Raw genomic sequence first — 21554 nt, forward strand, 5'->3', positions numbered from 1 at the left:
GCCCTCCTGCCCACATAGTCCACACTCTTTCCCTCCCCCATCAAAACAAGTTGATCACTTTCCACAAAATCTGGCTCAAAACCCACTGCCACCAAAGCTGGCCCCATAGTCTCCCCTCCTTCTCCTCCAGACCCCACTTCTCGGCCTGTGCCCATTTCACTTCATCACCTCACATATGTGAATTTTGTTTGCTCACTTCCACAGAACCTCCTGGAAGGAAGGGCAGTCTTAGTAAGAATAGATTTGGACTTTATTTGAGTCCAACCTCTGCTGTTGGGCAGCTTGTGACTCACTCCTCCTGGATTTCAGTGTTAATATCTATAAAATGGGAATAGTGGAGTCTACTTCATAGAGTGGTGATGAAGTACAAGGACTTTTTGAACTATAAAAATATAGAATATTTTTTCCCCCAAAGCAAAACCATGGCGCATATATATATACATATATATAGTAAAAGGATAGCCAGTACAGGGGGGGTTGGATGAAATATGACCTTGGAAAATGCTACATGAACAAATGAATTTGCATATCATTTTCTGCATTTTGTTTTATTTTCTTCCGATAGCTTTTAAAGTAATGTAGGCAGGGTACTTTCTCAGTCCTTCTGAGATTAATTTATAAATTACCTAATGGGGCAGTTGCCAAAGCAATGCAATTTACTTATTGATTTCAAGTTCCCGGAAATGATGGCACTCATCAATAATTTTACCTACTCTCATTATCTATGCCTTAATTTCCTTGGGAGCAGCCATGACTGAGATCACATATTTGTCCTTCAGAACTAGCTGAAGCAGTCCTCTTCCAGAAAAATTATTTCTGAGCCCCTCCTCCCTCCTCCCCTGCCAAGGCATCAAGATGCTGCTTTTCTGATTCCCAGCAGCCCTCTGGGCTTGCCCACCTGCATCATATCACAGATCTTCCTGGCCCATTAGATGTGAGTTCACAAGGTCGAGGGCTATGTTTACTAGATTTTGTATTCCCAGAGGCTGGTGCACTATTTGGCTAAAGTAGGAGACTCTACTCATGACAATGACTCACTACATGTGAGCTCCAATACTATATTTATTTGACTGCAGGATGTCACTACTTTCATGCTATGTGGACACCTCAAACATAGCATTTCACAAAAGACTAAGCCTGATTCTTCCTTCCAATACCAGTCATCTAATGTTGAAAAAAAAAACAAAGAACCATTCCAACATAGCGGCCTGAAAACAGCAATTTATCTCTCATGGTTCTGTGGGTTGACTTGGGTTCCTTTGGACAGTTCTTGGTCATGGTCTTAGTCACATGGTGGCTGGGTCTGGAGTCATCAGAAAGCTTTCCAGTCACATGTCTGGTACCTGGGATGGGATGGCTGGATCATCTGAACACTGGTCAGGCATCTCTTTCTTTTTCCACGTAGGCCCTGTGTAAGGCTAGCTCAGGCTTCTTCATAACATGGTGGTCCTAGACTAGTGGAACTTGCTACATGGCGATTAGCTGCTGCTCTCATGCTCCAAGAGCTCCATGAGCCTGGGTGGAAACCACAACGCTTCTTATGACATAATCATAAGGTCTCAAAACACTGCTTCTGCCACATTCTATTGACCAAGTAAGTCATAAGGCCAACCCAGGTTCAAGGGAGGGAAAATTAGACTCCCATCACAATGAGAGCAGTGGCAAAGAGTTCATGGTCATATTTAATCTACCACATTTTCTAACAAGTGCACTTTCTTGTCTCTGACAAGTTCCTTGACAGAGACAAGTTTGTATCCTTATATCTTAAGAATATATTTTTTAAAGAAAACATATATTGGAATGAAATAGAAATTAATTTATTCACTTTTAAGATACTTAATTTCCTTACAAGGTTGGATTTCATAAGACATGAATATTCCCTGTTCAAAAGTTTCTGTTGGTTCTTTCTTACTTCCTGCATTATATTACCTAACATTCTTTTTTCTTTCCTTATTTATGGCTTCTTTGAAATATATGGAAAACTACAAAGAATAATGTAACAAAGACCCCCTACCCAAATTTAACACTAACAACTTGCAATGTTTGTTTCAGAAATAAATATTACAGATAGGGTTCAAGGCCCCTTCTGAACCTATTTTCCATTTTGCCTTCTCAGAGGGGTCCACTGTTCTTAAATTGATTTGTATGATTTTGTTTTGCTTTAATATACATGTGCTTTAAAAAAATAGTATCTTGGTGTGTTGTAATAGTTTCACATGGATGACATTATACTTCTTTTGGGATGTCCTCTCTGATCCTCTCATCCGGGGATGGGAGCCCAGTTGTAAGTCATACAACCCACAACTAGTTTTCTCACTTTTTTTCCCCTCACTCTGGTTTTAGACTTATTCCTGCAAGTAGAGCTAAATTATTCATTTAATGCTTGAATAATATTCCATGTATGAGTATGTACCAGATTTATTATTCCTTCTTTCTCTTCAAGAACATTTAGGTGATTTGCAAGTTTTATAAATGTCGTAGAAGTCTTGCGCACATGTACCAGAGTTTCTCTAGGGCATTTACATTAAGTGAAAGTTCTGGGTCATCTTTAATTTTAGGTATTGCCAAATTGCTCTCCAAAGTGAATATATCGAATTATACTCCCACCAGCCATTTACATGAGCTCTAATTTTCCTACATCCTGTCACCCTTGGCATTGTCAGTCTCTTTAAATTTGCCAGTCTAATAGGAGGGAAGTGGTAGCTTATTATTGTTTTAATATGCACTTCCCTGTTACTGGGAAGGTTAGGGATCTTTTCCATTCAGATTACCTCTGCTGTGAATTGCCTATCTCTATCGACTGTTCATTTTTCTATTGGGTTTAACAGTTTCTTATCGATTTGTAGAAACACTTCACATATTCTGGATGTTAATTTGTTGTTGGTTAAACATGTTTTACCTCTAGGTTGGTTGCTTGTTTCTTATTTATGATGTTTTGTCAACATCTAACATTTTATGTACTTACCTTCACTCCTTTATGGTCTGTACGTTATTCTGTCTTCCTTAAGAATTTCTTCCAAAGTCACAACTATTTTGGTGTATTTTTGTCATATGGCTTTTGGAGAGTCTTTAGTTTCATCAGAGTTTAACGTTAAGAAATATCTATGTTTTTCTTGAATACTATCTCCCTTCCATCTTTCATGTGATTGTTGTTGAATATTTTAGTTGCACTTTATTTAAAAACACTCCAAATTATTATTATTTTTTTTACAGTTAATACTGTGATGGGGATAGAAGAAGTATGTCAGGTGAAATTATGTTCAGTAGGGTGTTAACCAAAAGTCTAAGGAAAATATGATATTTAAGTAGACATCCAAGCAGAGCAAAGAAGCAGAAAATTCAAAGACTCTGAGGCAGAGCAGGCCTGTCGAGAAAAAGCAGGATGGGTGAAACGGGGATGATTTGGGGAGGGGGAAGATAAGAAGGAGATGAAGTCAGAGGATTAAGAGGAGCCAGACCATGTAGGGCCTGGATGGACATGGTAAGGAATTTTGAGTAGATGTGTGATATGATCTTGTTTTTTTAGTTTAAAATAAAGTACTCTAGAAGAATCTGTAGTTGGGCAAGAGTGGATGCAGGGAGTCCAGTTAGTAGACTTTTGCTAGAGTCCAGGTGAGATGTTGGTGTTGTAGATTAGGGTGGAATTAAAAAAAGGTGTCAATAAGTGGACCTGAGACCCACTTTTAAAAATAAAACCAACAGTATTTACTTCTGGGTGTGAAAAGAAAGAGAGGAACCAATGATAACTCATATGTTTCTAGCCTGGGCAGCTTTGTAGGTGTGGTACCATGACTGAGACGGCAGCTATCGCTAGCTGCACATCATTTAACAGTTGCTTGCTCTTTCCTTATTTGGTAGGCAGGGGTTGGCAAAAGCAGGCTTACAGTTGTGAATACGTGGAACAGTTTATTCTTATATTATTACTTGTTAATTATTGTATTATTTATTTGTATTATAGCTGTAAGCCTCCTTTTGCCCACCCCTGTATGTGTTGCAGCTCAACAATTAGACGGTGGGATCTGTGTCCCTCAACACAAGCAAACATAGCTGGGCACACTGTATTCACACTTGATGGATTAGTTGGTTCCACTTCTATCAATTAAAAGCTCTGGGACTTTTGGCAAGCTACTTAACTCTCTGACTCAATCTTATCTGAAAAATGATGCTTGCTGGGTTGTTGAGAAGATTAAGCGTAACCCTTGGAACAATGCCTGGCACACGTGCTCAGGAAGCGTCAGCTCCTTTTACTCATTTCAGGAACTCTTTCCCCCAGACTATAGTCAGTTAAACTAGGGATCTTCTTAGGAACTCTCTACTTTGCTCAACGCAAAGTCAGAATATTTTTAAAGGTACCTAATATCTTTTAAAGCTGATAGAGAAAATCCATGCCAACTTTAGAATGCCACTCTGTGTCTAAATCTCTTTAGTTACCTCTTGCTTTTTGAAGCCTGAAACATAGATCAACAATTGGTAGATACTTGTTGAATGTCTACTTTGGGCTTAGCTGCCAGGATATTGAAGAGGACCAGTTAGAGCTAATTCCTATTTCCTGCCCTCCTAAGCCGTGTATGCTCTTGATTTAGCTGCAATGAATAAATGTTTTATCTGTGACCCAACACATTTTATTATCTCTCTGGTCCTTCTGGGTTTTGCTGGACAGATCTCAGACCAGCTGATGTCATTGTTGGCTTTGTAAACTGTGTCAGTATGGCTGCCTTTTTGTAGCTTTAGCAAAAAGAGAAAAACAGCATTTGGAAATGAGGAGCCTCTATTCTGACTTCATGGGATCAGGTGTAAACAGAAAATTCATAGCAATTGATTGAAAAAAAAAAAAAAAAGACAATTGAAAGAAAATAATTTCCAGTAAAAAATAATTACAAGTATAGATTATCCGTTACATTCTAACACATTAGATTTTCAAACCTTTTTCATTTCATGGCACACAAACTAGTTATGAAAATTCTATTGTCTGGGTGTCCCACAGTTGATCCATTCATCAGCTGAAGGACATCCTGGTTGCTTCCAGGTTCTGACAATTATGAACAAAGCTGCTATAAAGACCTGTTTGCAGGTTTTTGTGTGGACATAAGTTTTCAACTTTTGGGGGTAAGTACCAAGAAGCATAGTTGCTGGATCATTTGGTAAGGGTATGCTTAGTTTTGTCAGAAACTGCCAAACTGTCTTCCAAAGTGTCTATGGCATTTTGCATTTCCACCAGCAATTTGTGAGTTCCTGCTGCTCCACACGTTCACCATCACTGGGTTGTTAGTGGTTTGGATTTGGGCCATTCTAATATATGTGTAGTGGATCTGGTTGTTTCCATTTGCAAGTCCTTGATGACAGGTGATGTGAAATATGTTTTCATATGCTTATTTGTCTGATATAAATCTTCTCTGAGGTGTCTGTTAAGCTCGTTGGCCCCTTTTTAAATAAGGCTGTTGGTTTCCTTATTGTTGAGTTTTAAAGTTCTTTGTGTATTTTGGATAAGTCTTTTATCAGATATGTCTTTTGCAAATATTTTCTACCAGTCTGTGGCTTGTCTTCTCATCCTCTTGACATTGTCTTCACATATCAGAATTTAATGAAGCCCAGCTTATCCATTATTTCTTTCATGGTTCATGCCTTTGGTGCTGTATCTAAAAAGTCATAGGTAAAACCCAAGGTCATCTAGATTTTATTCTATGTTGTCTTCTAGTGTTTTATAGTTTTGCATTTTATATTTAGGTTTCTGATTCATTTTGAGTTACTTTCTGCCCAGATGTAAATCTGTGTTTAGATTTTTGGGGAGCATGCAAATGTCCAGTTGTTCCAGCACCATTTGTTAAAAAAAGGATCTTTTTTCCATTGTATTGCTTTTGCTCCTTTGCTAATTTCTTCCAACCTTCACTCCTGCCTCTGGCAACCACCAATCTGTTATCTGTATCTATGAGTCTGAATTTTTCTATTTGTTTTCTTTTGTTTGGTTTTTAGATTCCACATATCAGAGAGCTCATATGATATTTGTCTTTCTCTGTCTGACTTCACTTAGCGTAATGCCTTCAAATTAATTGGTCATGGATGTGTGTGGTTGCAAATGGTAGGATTTCCTCATTTTTTGATGGCTAAGTAATATTCTGATGTATCTATATACCACAATTTCCTTATCCATTCATCCACCTATGGACATTTAGGTTGTTTCTATATCTTGGCTATTGTAAATAGTGCTGCAATAAACATGAGGGTGCATATATCTTTTCAATTTAATGTTTTTGTTTTCTAGGTAAATACCTAGAAATAGAATTGTTGGATCATATGGTATTTCTATTTTTAATTTTTTAGGAGCCTCCAAAGTAGCTGCACCAATTTACATTCCCACCAACAGTAAACAAGGACTTCTTTTTCTCCACAACCTCACCAATACTTACTTCTTTTCTTTGATAATAGCCATTCTAACAGATATGAAGTGATAATTCATTATGATTTTGATTTGCTTTTCCCTGATGATTAATGATGTTGAGCATCATTTCATGGACCTATAGGCAACTGGAATTATTTTTTTTGCTGTTGAGTTTTATGAGTTCTTTATATATTTTGGATATTAACCCTTTATCAGATATGTGATTTGCAAATATTTTCTCCTATTCTGGAGGTTGCCTTTTAATTTTGTTGATGGTTTCTTTGTTGTACAGGAGCCTTTTTAATTTTATGTAGGCCCACTTGTTTATTTTTGCTTTTGGTGTTTTTTCTTTTTTTCTTTTTTTTTTTTTTAATCTTTATTGTTGAGAGTATTACAGGTGTCCCATTTTTCCCCACGGCTGACCCCCTCCACTTCGCTCCCACCCCCTCCCCAGGCCTTCACCCTGTTATTGACTGTGTCCATGGGTTATGCATATATGCATATAACTTCTTCAGTTACTCTCTTCCCACCCTCCACCTCCCTTCCCTCTTTCCTCTGAAATATGATCGTCTATTGCATGTGTCAATGTCTCTGGATCTATTTAGTTCATCAGATTCTTTTGTTCATTAGCTTCTTCTTAAAGAAGACCCTTCAGTTTTTCCTGTAGTGCTGGTCTGGTGGTGATGAACTCCTTTAGCTTTTTCTTATCTGTGAAGCTCTTTATCTGACCTTCAGTGCTAAATGATAGCTTTGCTGGGTAGAGCAATCTTGGTTGTAGTTCCATGTTTTTCATCACTTTGAATATTTCTTGCTACTCCCTTCTGGCCTGCAAAGTTTCCTTTGAGAAATCAGCTGACAATCGTATGGGTGCTCCCTTGTAGGTAACAAACTGATTTTCTCTGGCTGATTTTAAGATTCTCTCTTTGTCTTTAACCTTTGGCATTTTCATTATGATGTGTCTTGGTGTCAATCTCTTTGAGTTCCTCTTGTCTGGGACTCTGTGCTTCCTGGACTTGTAAGTCTATTTCTTTCCCCAGGTAGGGGAAGTTTTCTGTAATTATTTTTTCAAATAGGTTTTCAATTTCTTGCTCTTTCTTCCCCTTCTGGCACCCCAATAATACAAATGTTGGGCCTCTCGAAGTTGTCCCAGAGACTCCTTATACTATTTTCATATTTCTGGATTCTTTTTTCCTTTTGCTCTTCTGGTTGGGTGTTTTTTGTTTCCTCATGTTCCAAATTGCTGATTTGATTCTCAGAATCCTCTGCTCTACTGTTGATTCCCTGGAAATTATTCTTCATTTCAGTTTGTGTAGCCTTCATTTCAAATTGGTACTTTATTATCGATTTTCTCAGTTATTTCCCTAATAGTATGCTTAAACATCCTTATAAACAAAATTCTGAACTCTGTATCTGTTAGCTTGCTTGGATCTATTTCATTTAGTTCCTCTTCTAGAGAGTTCTTCTGTTCTTTCCTTTGAGACATGTTTCTTTGCCTCCACATTTTGGCTACTTCCAGGTGTTTGTTTCTATGTATTAGGTAGAGCTGTTATGTCTCCTGGAATTGGTAGAGTGGCTTTGTGTAGTAGGTGTCCTATAGAGTCCAGTGGCTCAGCCTCCCCAATCACCTGAGCTGGGCCTTCTAGGTGCTCCCCTGTGTGGGCTGTGTGCACTGTCCTGTTGTAGTTGAGCCTTGGTTGTTTTTGGCATCACTGGGAGGAACTGACCCTCAGGCCAATCAGCTGTGAGGACCAGCTGCAGCTACAGCCAGAGAGCTGCTGTGCTGGAGACACTCCTATGGATCAGGATTTACTTCAGTGGAGCTTTGGTGTTCACCAAGTGCGCCCCTTGAGTGTGTCACTGGTGGATGTGGTAGGGTTGTAATCCAGCGTGGTGGAGTCTGACCACCAGGTGCACTGTCTCTGGGGTCTCCCTGGAGGTGTAAAGTCAGCCTCTGCCAGTGCCTTGCCCAGGGCCACCCAGCATGAGCTACACAGCAAACCTTAGTTGGCTGCTACTTGTGCTGGGCTTGGAGGTGCCCAGGAGAGGCCAAGCTATGAGCCAGTGCAGGCTTCCACTAGTGCCAGGCCTGGTTCCACTTATCAAGCTGTATGGGGCCCACTGCTGCTTGTTGGAGAGATTTTAGGAAAGTCCTAAGCATGAGGCTCGAGAGGCCACTTGCACAGAAAAGCCCCTGGAAATGGCCTGGATGAGCCTGCAGGTGGGGAGGGCCGGGGCCTCCGGGAATCACGGGGCGGGGCCAAAGGTGTGAGTTGGGTGCTGGCGATTCAAATATGGCACCTGCTTGCCAGCTGTGTGCCGGGAGGACTCGCCAAAGCAGCAACGGCCTCTGCCAGCTCTTCTGCCCGGGAGGAAGCCGCCCCTCCACCTCTTGCCCCCATTCCAGGCAGGTTAGTTCCTCCCCGAGTGTCCCAGGTTCCCTTCAAGCTGCTGCCCAGCGCTGGGCTCAGAGGGAGCATCCGAGTGAGTCCGTGCCAGGCCCTTTAGGAGGAGCTGCTGGGGCTCCTGCAGCCTCTGGGACCCTCAGGGACAGTCCCTGCTAGTTTCACAGCCCGGAGTTGTGGGGACTTCTCTTCCTGGCCCTGGAGCCCTGGGCTGGGGGCCTGCTGTGGGGCTGGGACCCCTCCCTCCTCCCGGAAACTTCCACCGCCAAGATTCCCTCCCGGGTTTAAACTGGTGCACCGGGGGTGGGCCCGTGGCCATGTCTCCTCGATTCAGCCCCATCCGCCCGCGTCTCCGCCCCTCCTACAGGTCTCGGTGCTCCTTCAGCTCCCTGGTTGTGGGGCTTCTGTTCAGGCAGATCTCAGGAGGCTCTGAGTGACAGTGGTTCTGTATTTTAGTTGTGATTTTGATGTGGCTGCGGAGACAGCAGGAGCAGCTGTTTCTCCCCTGGTGTTTTTGTTTTGGTGTCAGTTTCAAAAAAAATCACCAAGACCTATGCCAAGGAGTTTACCACCTCTGTTTACTTACAGGAGCTTTATGGTTTCAGGTCTTATGTTCAAGTCTTTTACCATTTTGAGTTAATTTTTTGTGTATGGTGTAAGATAGAGGTCCAGTTTTCCAAGGACCATTAATTGAAGGGACTGTCCTTTCTCAATGTATATTCTTGGCTCCTTTGTTGTAAATTAATTGACCATATATGTGTGGACTTATTTCTGGCCTCTCCGTTCTGTTCCATTGATCTGTGTATGTTTTTATGCCAATACAGTACTATTTAAATTACTATAGAGTCTTCTAGTATGATGTTGGAAGACACTGTCGAGAGGGAACATCCTTGCTTTGTTCCTGATATTAGTGGGAAAGTTTTGAGTTTCCCTCCATTAAGTATGATGTTGGTTGTATGTTTTTTGTAGATATTCTTTATCAAATTAAAGAAGTATCCTTCTATTCCTAGCTTGCTGAGAGTTTTTAATCATGTATGCGTGTTAACTTTTCGTCAAATGTTTTTTCTATATTTTTTATATAATCATGTGGGTGGTTTTTTTTGTTTTTAGCCTGTTGATGTGATGGATTACACTAATTGATATCCAGTGTTGCACCAGCCTCACATACCTGGAGTAGAGCTCATTTGGTCATGGTGTATAATTCTTTTTATACATTGTTAGACTGGATTTATTTTATTGAAGATTTTTGCATCTATGAGTGATACTGCATTGTCGTTTTCTTGTAATATGTTTGTTAGGTTTTGGTATTAGGGGAATGCTAGCCTCATAAAATGAATTGGGAACTTCTTCTGCTATTTTCTTAAAGAAATTGTAAAGCATTGGCATTTCTTTCTTTCTTTCTTATATATTTGGTTGAATTCACCAGAGAACTTGTCTGGTCCTGGTGTTTTCTATCTGAGAAGTTTATTATTAATCATTTATTTAATTTTTTCATTAAATATAGGCTTATTCAGGTTATCTATTTCTTTTTGTGTGAGTTTGACAGATTGTGGTGTTCAAGGAATTGGTCCATTTCATCTAGGTTATGGATTTGAGGGTATAGTGTTAATAGTACTCTTTTTAATGTCCATGGGATTTGTAGTGATGCCTTCTTTCATTTCTGATATTAGCAATTTGTGTCCTCTCTTTTTTCCCCTTAGTTACCCTGGATAGAGGATTATCAATTTGATTGATCTCAAAGAATAAGCTTTTGGTTTTGTTGACTTTCTGAATTTATTTCCCGTTTTAAATTTCATTGTTTTCTGCTCTATTTTTTATTATTTCTTCTGCTTTCTTTGGATTTAACCTACTCTTTTTCTAGTTTTCCAAGAAGCTTAAATTACTGTTTTATATCTCCTTTTTTGATACATGCATTCAATGCTATAAATTTCCTTCTAAGCCCTTTCATTGCATTCCAAAAATTTTGATAAGTTGTATGTTCATTTTCATTTAGTTCTAAATATTTTTTAGTTTATCTTGAGGTTTCTTCTTTGACCATGTATTTTAGTAGTGTCTTGTTTAGTCTTTAACAATCTGAGGGTATTATAGGTATCTTTCTGTTATTGATTTCTAGTTTAATTCCTTTGTGGTCTGAGAGCAGACATCGTATGGTTTCTATTCTTTTAAATTTAAGGTGTGTTTTATGGCTAAGAATGTGTTCTCTCCTGGTGAATGATCCATGTGAGCTTGAGAAGAATGTGTATTCTGCTGTTGTTGAGTGAAGCAGTCTACTGATGCCCATTATATCCAGTTGATGGATAGTGGTGTTGAGTTCAGCTATATCCTTATTGATTTTCTGCCTGCTGGATCTGTCCATTTTTGATAGAGGGGTGTTGAATTCTCCAACTATAATAGTAGATTCATCTATTTCTTCTTAGGTTTTTATCAGTTATTCTGTTGTGTATTTTGAAGCCCTGTTGATAGGTACATAAATGTTAAGAATTGTTATGTTTTCTTAGAGAAGTGACCCCTTTATCATTATGTAGTGGCCCTCTTGATTCCTGATAAATTGCCTTGCTTTGAAATCTGCTCTTTCTGAAATTAATATAGCTACTCCTACTTTCTTTTGATTAGTGTTAGCATAGTATATTTTTTCTATATACATTTACTTTTAATCTGTATGTATCTATAATTCAAGTGGGAATCTTGTAGACGGCACAGAGTTGGGTCTTGTTTTTTGATCCGCTCTGATAATCTCTGTCCTTAAATTAGTTCAATAAGACTATCAGTATCTTATTTTTGTCTTCACTCTTTCTATGGCTTTCAATGTTTTAATTAAGCATTTTATATGATTGCATTTTCTTTCCTTTCTTAACATACCAGTTTTCTAAAACTTTTTTTAGTGTTTACACTAGAGTTTGCAATATATGTTTACAACTCATCCCAGTCCACTTTTAAATAACACTATACCACTTCCCAGCAGTGTGAGTACCTTATAATAAAATAATCCTAATTTCTCCCTCCTGTCCATTGTAGCATTACTGTCATTCATTTCGCATATACAGAAGCATACAGAAGTACATATATATATAGTATATATACATGTGTAAGATATATATAATTGAATATATATATTGTTGCTGTTATTTTGAACAAACTGTTATCTGTTAGATCAATTAAGAATAACAGTAAGTTTTTATTTTACTTTTACTTATTTTTTCCTCCAGTGCTTTTCTTTCTTTATGAATGAGTTTCTGAATATCAGTTTCCTTCTCTCTACAAAACTTCTTTTAACATTTTTTGCAAGGCAAGTCTACTGGCAACAAAGTCCTGCAATTTTTATGTGTCTCTGAAAGACACACAAAATTTATTTCTCCTTTTTTTTAAAGGATAATTTCATGAGATAAAACAGGTTGGTGAATTCTCCCCTCCATACTTTACCTATTTCATTCCACTCTTCTTGCTTGCCTGGTTTCTGAGAAGTCAGATGTAATTCTTGTCTTTGTTCTTCATAGATAAGCTATTTTTTTTCTTCTGTCTTATTTCAGGATTTTTTCTTTGATTTTCTGCAGTTTGAAAATGATATGCTTAGGTTTAGTTTCTTGGTTGTTTGTGTGTCTGTTTAATGTATCCTGCTTGGTGGTGGTTGAGCTCCCTGAATCTGTGGTTGGGTGGTCTGGCATTAATTTGGGGACATTCTCAGTCATTGCTTCAAACAGTTTTCCTTTCTCTCTTTTTCTTCAGGCACTCCCATTCAACGTTACACCATTTGTAGTTTTAATGATCATTCTTGGATATTCTGGAGTAATTTTTTTTTTTTTTTTCAGTCCCCCCCCCCCCCCTCAGTTTGGAGGATTTCTGTTAAGATATCTTCAAGGTCAGAGATTCTTTTTCAGCTGTGTCCCGTCTCCTAATAAGTCTGCCAAAGATATTCTTCATTATTATTACAGTGTTTTTTAATCTTTAATAGTTTTCTGGTTCTTTCTTAGGATTTCCACTCTCCATATATTGCCAATCTGTTCTTGCATGCTGTCTACTTTATCCATTAGAGCCCTTAGCAAATTTATCAGTTGTTTCAAAATCATGGTCTGATCATTCCAACGTCTGTCATATCTGAGTCTAGTTCTGCTTGCTGTCTTTTTAGACGTTGGGTTTTTGCTTTTCAATATGTCTTGTAATTTTTTTGATAGCCAGACATGATGTACTGGGTGACAGAAACTCCTGTAAATAAGTCTTTGGCAATGTGGTGGTTGGGTAGGGGGGGAGGGAAGTGTTCTCTGGTTAGGTCTCAGCCTTTTGGTGAGCCTGTGCCTCTAGACTGTGAGCTTTACAAGAGCCTCTTAGCTCCCCATTCTTAGATGGAACAGCATGGCTGGTGGGGCTGGAATTGGATATTTTCCTGCTCCCACATGGAAGGCTAGAGCCGGCCGGAGTTGCCTATTTCCTTTCCCCCGGGTTAGTTAGGCTCTGATACAACCCCAGCTGGTTAGGCTCTGGTTAAATAGTTTATCATGAGGGCAGAACTTGCTAAGAACAACAGAATGCTCTGGTATATTTCAAAATGGTTCCTTTTCCTTTATCGCTGCTGGAAACAGGAGGGTGTTTTTCTCAAATATTCACTGTGAGAACCTAAGAAAGCTCCAAAGTAAAACTCACAAAGTGTGTCCTCCTGGAGTTTTTATGTCTCAGACTTGTCTACAGTGAGCTGCCAGCAATTTGCCAATTACAGCTCAGGTTTTCCTCCCCAGCCCTGGCTCCTGGGGAGGTTCAGCAATTGGTTTCTGTGCTGGGAAGTTGTGATTCTCTGTCTTTGTCGGTCCCTCACATGTTGGGGTGGGAGTTGGTTTTTCAGTTTGCTCAGCATTTTACCAGTGTCAGCTTCCAAGTTTCTTATGTGTTGAACTGGAAACCATCCTTTTGCTTTTTAAAATATGGTTTTGTCATATTTATAGTTTGTTAAAACTGTATCACTTAATTTTACTTTTTAATTAAGAAAGATATCTTACTGCATGTGCTTTTTTAGAACTTATTTTTCACTCATATTGCTAAGTCATTCACATTTTTGTACCTCACTGTAGTTAATTCAACTGACCGATGTGTCCTATGCCTCTGTGTCATTTTGCTACATTGATTCACTCACCTTTCCTACCAACCACAACCTCTTGGGTTGCTTGCAGGTTTGTGTTATTGCAATCAGTGTTGCTGTGAAAATTCTTGAACACGCCACCTGGCATATGTGTGAGCTTCCCCAGAAGTAGAATTGTCAGGTCATAGGGCATGAAAATATTCAGTTTCATAAGATTGTGCCCAACTGTTTTCCAAAGTGTCGGTACACTTCCACCACCAATGTATAGGAGGTCCTGTTTATCCACATCGTCTCCAGTACTTGATTTCTTTCAGACTTTCTAATTTTTGCCAGTGGAATGAATGTAAAATGATGCCTGAATGTGATCTGGATTTGTATTTCCCCGATCACAATTTAATTTAAACGTTTCTTGATGTGTTTAGTGGCCAGATGTTTTTCAATTCTATGAAACACCTGTACATATTTTCCCCCCATTTTCTTTGGGTTATTTAGTCCTAGAAATTCTAGGAACTTTTATATATTTTGATCCTAATCTTTTGTCACTATTGTGAATATCTTTTCCAAAATGAAACCTGTCTTTCTACTTTCTTTAAGCTATCTTCGAACAGAAGTTCTTATTCTAATATAGTAAAATTTATTGGTTTGTGTTTTTTTTTTGGTGCTTTCAGTGTCTTGTTTAATAAATTCTTTCCTAACCCTAACCCAGGTCGGAAATATACCTACTTATGGAGTTTACTTAATATTTTAAAGTTTTGTTTTTAATATTTAAGAATTGTATCCATCTGTAGATGACTTTTGTGAACAGTGTGAAGAAGAGATCTGATTTCACCTGTTTCCATGTGAGTAACGATCCTCTCACCCTCAACCCACTGATCTACTAGGGCAACCCACTGATCTACTAGGGCAACTACGCACATAGATATCTCTGGCTGTCTATTCCATTTCTTTGGTCACATTGTCATTCAGTAAAGTTTAATAAATTTTGCTATCTTTTATGTATTTTAATGAGTATTTCTTAGTATTTGATATGATGATTCTATTTTAACTTGACTCTCCTAAAAAGACTTAAATTTTCAAGTTGCTTATTACAGATATATGGAAATGCATTGACTTTTATATCTTGATATTATACGAAGGCATCTTGAATATTTTCCTTATTATTTTTAATAATTTGTCTATAGATGTAAATAATTATGTCACTTGCAGACAATGATGATTTAATTTTTTTCTTGTTCTTTTTTTCAATCCTTGTGGCTTTAATTTTGCTCGAACCTTTTCGAGGGCTTCCTTTTCTGGTCTCTCATTTTAAGCAGAGTACTTGTAATATTTCCCCATTTGGATGATATCTATTAGAAACTTAAAAAATATATTCTTTGTCAGATTAAGTAAGTTTTCTTCTATTTCTAGTTTGCTAGGCTTTTTTAAAATTATGAGTTTATGGGGTGGTTTCCTTTTTGTGTTTATAGTTTATCTCCTTTAGTCTGTTTATGTGGTGAGTTAATTTATGTGTTTTCTAATTTTAAAACATTGGTGCATTCCTGAGATAATACACCATTATCAAGATGAACTTATCTTTTTTTATACACGGAGGGAGTTGATTTTCTAATGTTTTATTTAGGGCTAATGAGTAAAATGGGCCCTTGTTTTTCCTTTATATTCATGAGTAAAATGGTTTGCATATCAAGATTACACTGGCCCCATAAAACTGAAATGGCAAATATTCATCTAGTCTCTGAAATAACTTGTAAAAGATTCAGATGATCTACTTCTTCAAAGTTTGGTGGAACTTGCCAATAAAACCATTTAGGCCTGGAGCTTTCCTTCTATGAATGTTTTCAATTATTGCTTTAATTTTCAAAAAGAATTTGCCTTATCTGTAGTTACAGCTCCTTTTTCATTCGTACAGTTGTCTATTTGTGTCCTCTCTCCCTTTTTGATCAGTTTATTGTGAGGTTGGTGTTTTAAAACTTAATTTTCTTTATCTTTGTTTCTTAGTTTGCTAATTTCTGCTCAATTTTTTTAGAATTTTAGCATCTCTATAATTTTTTGAAATTTTTTTTGTACTTTTTCTCACTCTTCTTACCGTTTGAGACAGCACGGAGGGACCTGGAGAGGATTATGCTAAGTGAAATAAGCCAGTCAGAGAAAGAAAACTATCACATGAGCTCACTCATATGTGGAATCTAATGAACAAAATAAACTGATGAACAAAAATGATCCAGAGACGTTGAAGCATGGAACAGACTGAGGGATCTCAGAGGGAAATGGGGGGAGGGGAGGAAGGGACGAGATTAACCAATGACTTTATACGCATACGTGCATAGCCCATGGACGGACAGTGGTGCTGGGAGGGCCTGGGGAGGAGGTGGGAGCAGGGTGGAGGGGGTTAATGGGGGGGGGGATATTTGTAATACTTTTAATAATAAAGATAAAATTTTAAAAATAATAATTTCTAAGTTGGACACTTAATTCCTAGTGGGTCTGATTTGTTGGAATTCTAGTCCCCTTAAGTTCTTGTAGTTGGGTCTGGAAGGACTCCATCAAAGATTTTGACCCAGAGAGGAGCTAGTCAAGACATGCCCTTTCTTTGGCTGTGGTTCACCCCTCCAATGGAAGACCTGAGGGGCAGTTTCCTTCATTGGACTGTTTCAAAACACATGCTCAGTATTTCAGTGTGCTCTTGGCTTAACTGCGTGTATGTTTTTCTCTTCTAGTACTATCTGTTAGGTAAAAGAACTGTCCATGTGTGGAGCTGCTAAAATTTAGAGAGAATATAACCCCTTGTACTACAGATTAGGAACCTATGGAAGTGTAGTGGTGGTGTCTAAAGCCTCACGGGATTTTAGGAAAGGAGTGAAAGCCATGTCATGAGATTTATAGCCTGGGCTCTTTCCACTGAGCTAAGCACTCACTCCTCCACACAGAAGAGTGTTCGTTTCATAATGTGGCAAGGTCACCGGCATGACCTTGCTCAATATGATCAACATATACAGCTCCCATTTGTGATTCCAGAAAATGCAGCTGGGGGAAGTGCGAGGTTAACAGTGGAACTCTGAGCCTTGCTTGCCCCCAGAGTGCTTGCGTGTGTTGTTTGGCTCACCTTCGAATCAATGTTTTTTTGTTCCTCTTGTGCGCCAAAGATTTATCCTGCAGCATTTCAACATGAACTTAAGTGTTACTTTGAATATTTTTCTTTCTACCTTTTGACTTCTGAGAACTAGAAATGGCTCGAGGAAGGGGAATAGTGAGAGACCAGGGGTTAAGTAAGCAAACAGCTGTTTATTTGAGCTGCGTGGCACAGACCCAGTATTGTCTCTTCCAGTGTAACAGCTGACACTATTCTTGTTTCTGAAGAAAAAGAAAATTAGTACTTAGAAATGATGTATGCTCATTTCAAAGGAAAGACATGGCAAGTATCTTAATTCTGCTGAAGTTTCTTTTGTATTCCTTCTGGGCTCTAAGACATGTAATTGATTATGAATTGGCTTCTATGAAACAGAGGCCTCCCTGAAACGATGGTTCTTGATAACCTCAAGAGAGCTGTTGCACAAGCTCTAAACTTTCTGGTTTGAAGCCAGGTGTTGTTAGTTGGCTGTGTTGCTTCTGCAGCTGTAGTTTAAGTTAGAAACATCCTACCTCTCAACAGAAAGTTTACAGAGATCCAGATTGTTGTTGTTGTTTTGTTAATCCTTACCCAATGATATTATTTTCCATTGATTTTTAGAGAGACCAGAATGGAGAGAGGGAAGTGGGGGGGGGAAGAGAGAGAGAGATACACATCGATTGGTTGCCTCCTAAACTCGCTCCGACCAGGGCTGGGGATTGAACCTGCAACCCAGGTATGTCCCCTTGACTGGGAATTGAGCCCATGACCCTTTGGAGCTCAGGCCAGTGCTCTAACCACTGAGCAACACTGGCCATGGCAAGATCCAGATTTTTTTAAAAAGGCTTTTTATAGCATAAAACTTCCAAAAGGGTTATATTACCCTCAGCTTGCTTGATTCAGAATAAATGCGGTACAACAAAATTGAGATTAAAGAGATTTATACCTTCGAGAGTGTTTCCATACCAAGAAGCAATCAATCTCACAGTTGTTACATTAAGATGGGGTGTACCAGGACTTTAAATTTTTTATTACTTTAAGTAAATTTCTTCTTCATTCTCCCTTCATGTCTTTGAGTATTTTTGAATTTTATCTTAAATGTTTAGATATTTAAAAAAATTTAATGATGTAAATCCTGGTCAGTCTAGAGGTAAAACAACATATAGATTATAGGCAATTCATCTCTGTTTTGATGTGGTAAAAATAAACCCAAGCCTCCCAAGCAAATGAACTTGGAAGTTTAGTCCCACCACTGGTCCCAGCACACGTAAAGCAGGGCGCATAAACATGTCAAGAGAACCTCTCACTGGGCTTCCACACTGTTGAAAAGCTTTATAGAACACCAGATTTAGTGTTCCGTTAAAAGACTGCAAGAAAATTGTTTTACTAGATGCTGTCCCAAAGAACTCAACTTTTATTGTACCATGTACAACTTTTAATGTATTGGCCATCTGCAGGGGGAAATTCCTAGATGCCACATACTACGTAGGGAGTGTGCTGGCCTCACCTAATCCTCACTTTTCATCTAGGTTTTAACTTTTTTTCAGTGCTCCTTTCTTCCCATCTTTGACATTTATCCTGTGGACTCTTCCTGAAGCCTTTTCTCTTTTCTCTCTCCTAGCTCTTAAAAATAGCGCTTATTTATAAAGCTCATAATAAAAAATAAAAAAATAATAATAAAGCTCATAATATAAACAGAAAAAGAAGTGACTAGCACAAAGCCCTGGTTTTGAAAAGCAAAAGTAAGAAGACATGAAAACAAATACCAAGATTTCCTGAAGCTCAGGAAAAAGACAGAACAAAGAAACTTGGAGGCACTTCTTGTGTTCACAATATTGAGTTCAGGGTGCAGAGTAACTGAGTTTGAAAGTGCAGATTTTAGAGTCAGACAGATGTGGGCTGTAGTCTCAATTGTGGCCCATTTTATCAATGGGACCTTGAATCAGTTACATCTCCATTTTTTTTATCTGTAAAACTGGAAAAATATCACCTGCTACTAGGTTTATTATCAGTATCAACCAAGAGAGCAAATGCAAAGCTGTTAGCACAGGGCATGGCACATACTAAAGGCTCAACAAAGGTAGAGTGTTGTTATTGTTATGCACATTAGTAAAAGATTTGTACAGATGGTCTGACTTGGTTTTTCCTTGGGCAATCCACTCTGACTAAAGTTCCTCTAACATAATAAGGTTGAACTGAAAAAATAAAAAACAACCGTTTAAGAGTCCCTTCCAGCTCACTGATTACCCCTGGAATAAGATTGATACATTGATTTACAGCCTGAAAAGCTTATCTCATCTAGGCTTCTTATACAGGAAAGGAACAGAGTCCCAAATTCCAGAATGTCAGAGGGACGATGAAGTAGGTGAGAAAACAGGCATGGAATGTCTCATGGCAAAGGTTCCTTTTCTGAAGGGGTGAAATATTAAGCACCAGGAGCCTGCCAGACAAGGAGTGAGACAGCCATATATAATATTGCAAATACACGTTTGGGTAAAAATAAAGCAAGAAACAGACACTACTTTATTAATATGGATCAATTAGTTGTTTCATTCGATGAATGAATGGGTGTTATGAATGAGCCCAACACTTAATTAAAATATTTTTCAATATTTTTTAAATCCTGTTTCATTTCATGAAATGAATTATTGAAGGTGGCTAAAAATTCCTCAGGCCTAATTAGAATTGGAAAACTCTTACCTTGTGTAGTTCTAGGTAGCTGGAAGCAAAATAGTACAACCTGAGTCATTCTGAGGAGCAAGACATCGTATGGAAAATGGAGGATGACTACTTATTTTTGTCCCCTTTCTAAGTTAAGGATGAAGGGAAATGGTTACCTTTCTAATTAATTATGTAGGGAAAGGGGAAAAAATTTAAATTCACCATATCTAGAAATATTTACTGCTCAAATATGAAATACACCTACATGCTCATGATGGAGAAATTACAAAATCAGGTCTTAGACTGTCCCAACCATGAACTCTGGATTGTCTTGACAATGAGTAGACAGAGGATAATACTAGGTACAGGAAAAATGACTAATTGGAACACATAATATTGTTGGAACTAGAATGTTTCTGGCTACTTCTATTGACAATAAAATCTTGTGTTTCTAGAGGGTCTGGGGACCAGGAGAAACTTGCGATTCTGTAAATGTTGGTGGTTCACTTTTCTCTAAGGCACTTTGCTGATCCAGAAGGTCAGGAGGAAACCTCAAAAGTTGCACTCAATTTATTATATAATTTTGTGTACTTTTATATGTGTGTCCAAATAATATCCCAAATGATGTTAGATGTTTTTCTTATCACCTTTCAGATTTCAAGTTGAAGATTTTTCAGTTCATAATATGAAAATGCTGCTGATTTTGTTCCTCATAATAATTTTCTCTCATTTTTCTGTGAACCAAGATTCTGGTAAGGAAAAAAAATGGAAAGAATTCTTTAATCTTCATTTTGGGAAATGGATAATATATGATTTTGACTTACTTAAAAGTTGAGTTTTGTTTCACTTTGTTTTGATTTTCATAGTGGTAAGGGTGAAGTAGTTGATCAATTTCTTTTTGAAACTCATTTGTCTCTGAAATTCAGTCCTTGTTGAGGATAGAAAGATACGAGAGCTGTTATTTTGTCCTCAGTTTCAACCCCTTTGAGGTCTTCTGGGAGGTTGCATAAAATTCTGTCTCTTAATATTAGGTTCAGGCCTGGAAATCTTGGAATGTCTTCCTAATTCATTTGTGCCAAAACATTATCTTGGTTAAGCATCCGGTTTTTGCTCCAATTTAAACTATTTAACTGTTATTGTAAAGAAAGTGCTTTTACTCTGAACAGAAAACACCACAGCTGTCTACTGTCTGTCAGCAATCTACATCTAGTGGACTTTAACTCAAAATCCTGGCCTACCCTTCTCTGCCTCTACCTCTTCTTAAATAACTAGTTCTCCTACTGGCCACTTCATGTTCGGGGACACTTGTGTTAGCTTTTACAGATTTCTCAAGGACTCTGACCTTGGTAGTAAGTTTTCTGAAGAGATAAACTAAGACGTTGCCCTGCAAACATCTTCCTCTGATATCTCACTGGGCCTGATATTATGCTTTTTAAAGAAAGGTAATACTTTTCCCCCAATTGTTCCACGGTTTAGACACAGTAACAGGCCTTACCAGAACCTGAATCTAGCTCATGTGCCAGTTGTTTACATTTCCTTTCTCCACACAAGATGTGGTGGTCTATCCATGAATAGAAAGGTTGATTTTGGTTGCAAGTCAAGCCATCCAGGGCAGGGCTCACCTGACAGTCCTTATAGGGGTTCCAGCCTTCTCTTGGAGGAAGATATTGATTCACCCTCTCTTATTTCTCCCTCTAAAATGCTGCTGGCTAACTGATTATCAAAGGGAGCTCAAACTGGTTGAAACTGGGTTATTTAGAAGACAAAAAAGTGGTTTATTTCCACTATGCCTCAATCAGACTGCCATAAAGAGAATGAAATAAGACACAGGGGTGCCAAAGCTGGTTCCTCCCAGTTGTAGATAGGAAAAGATTGATGTTATTTTAATTTAATAAGAATTTAGTAATCATTTGAGATAATCAGAATCTCAGAGTGAAGAAGGACCTT

At 38.3% G+C, this 21554-nt stretch overlaps 1 protein-coding gene across 1 annotated transcript in view; it reads left to right on the top strand.

Annotated features, from left to right (window-relative positions):
• The window catches only part of COL6A6 (collagen type VI alpha 6 chain), a 130779-nt gene that overhangs the window by 12807 nt on the left and 96418 nt on the right, over window positions 1–21554 (top strand). The window contains exon 2 of the mRNA XM_087824933.1: window positions 20262–20359. Coding sequence (XP_087681059.1) covers window positions 20293–20359 — 67 coding nt within the window. The 5' untranslated portion in view covers window positions 20262–20292. The remainder of the gene's footprint in view (window positions 1–20261; window positions 20360–21554) is intronic.

This window comes from Miniopterus natalensis, chromosome 15, assembly GCF_054644295.1.
Source record: "Miniopterus natalensis isolate mMinNat1 chromosome 15, mMinNat1.hap1, whole genome shotgun sequence".
Lineage (NCBI taxonomy): Eukaryota > Metazoa > Chordata > Mammalia > Chiroptera > Miniopteridae > Miniopterus > Miniopterus natalensis.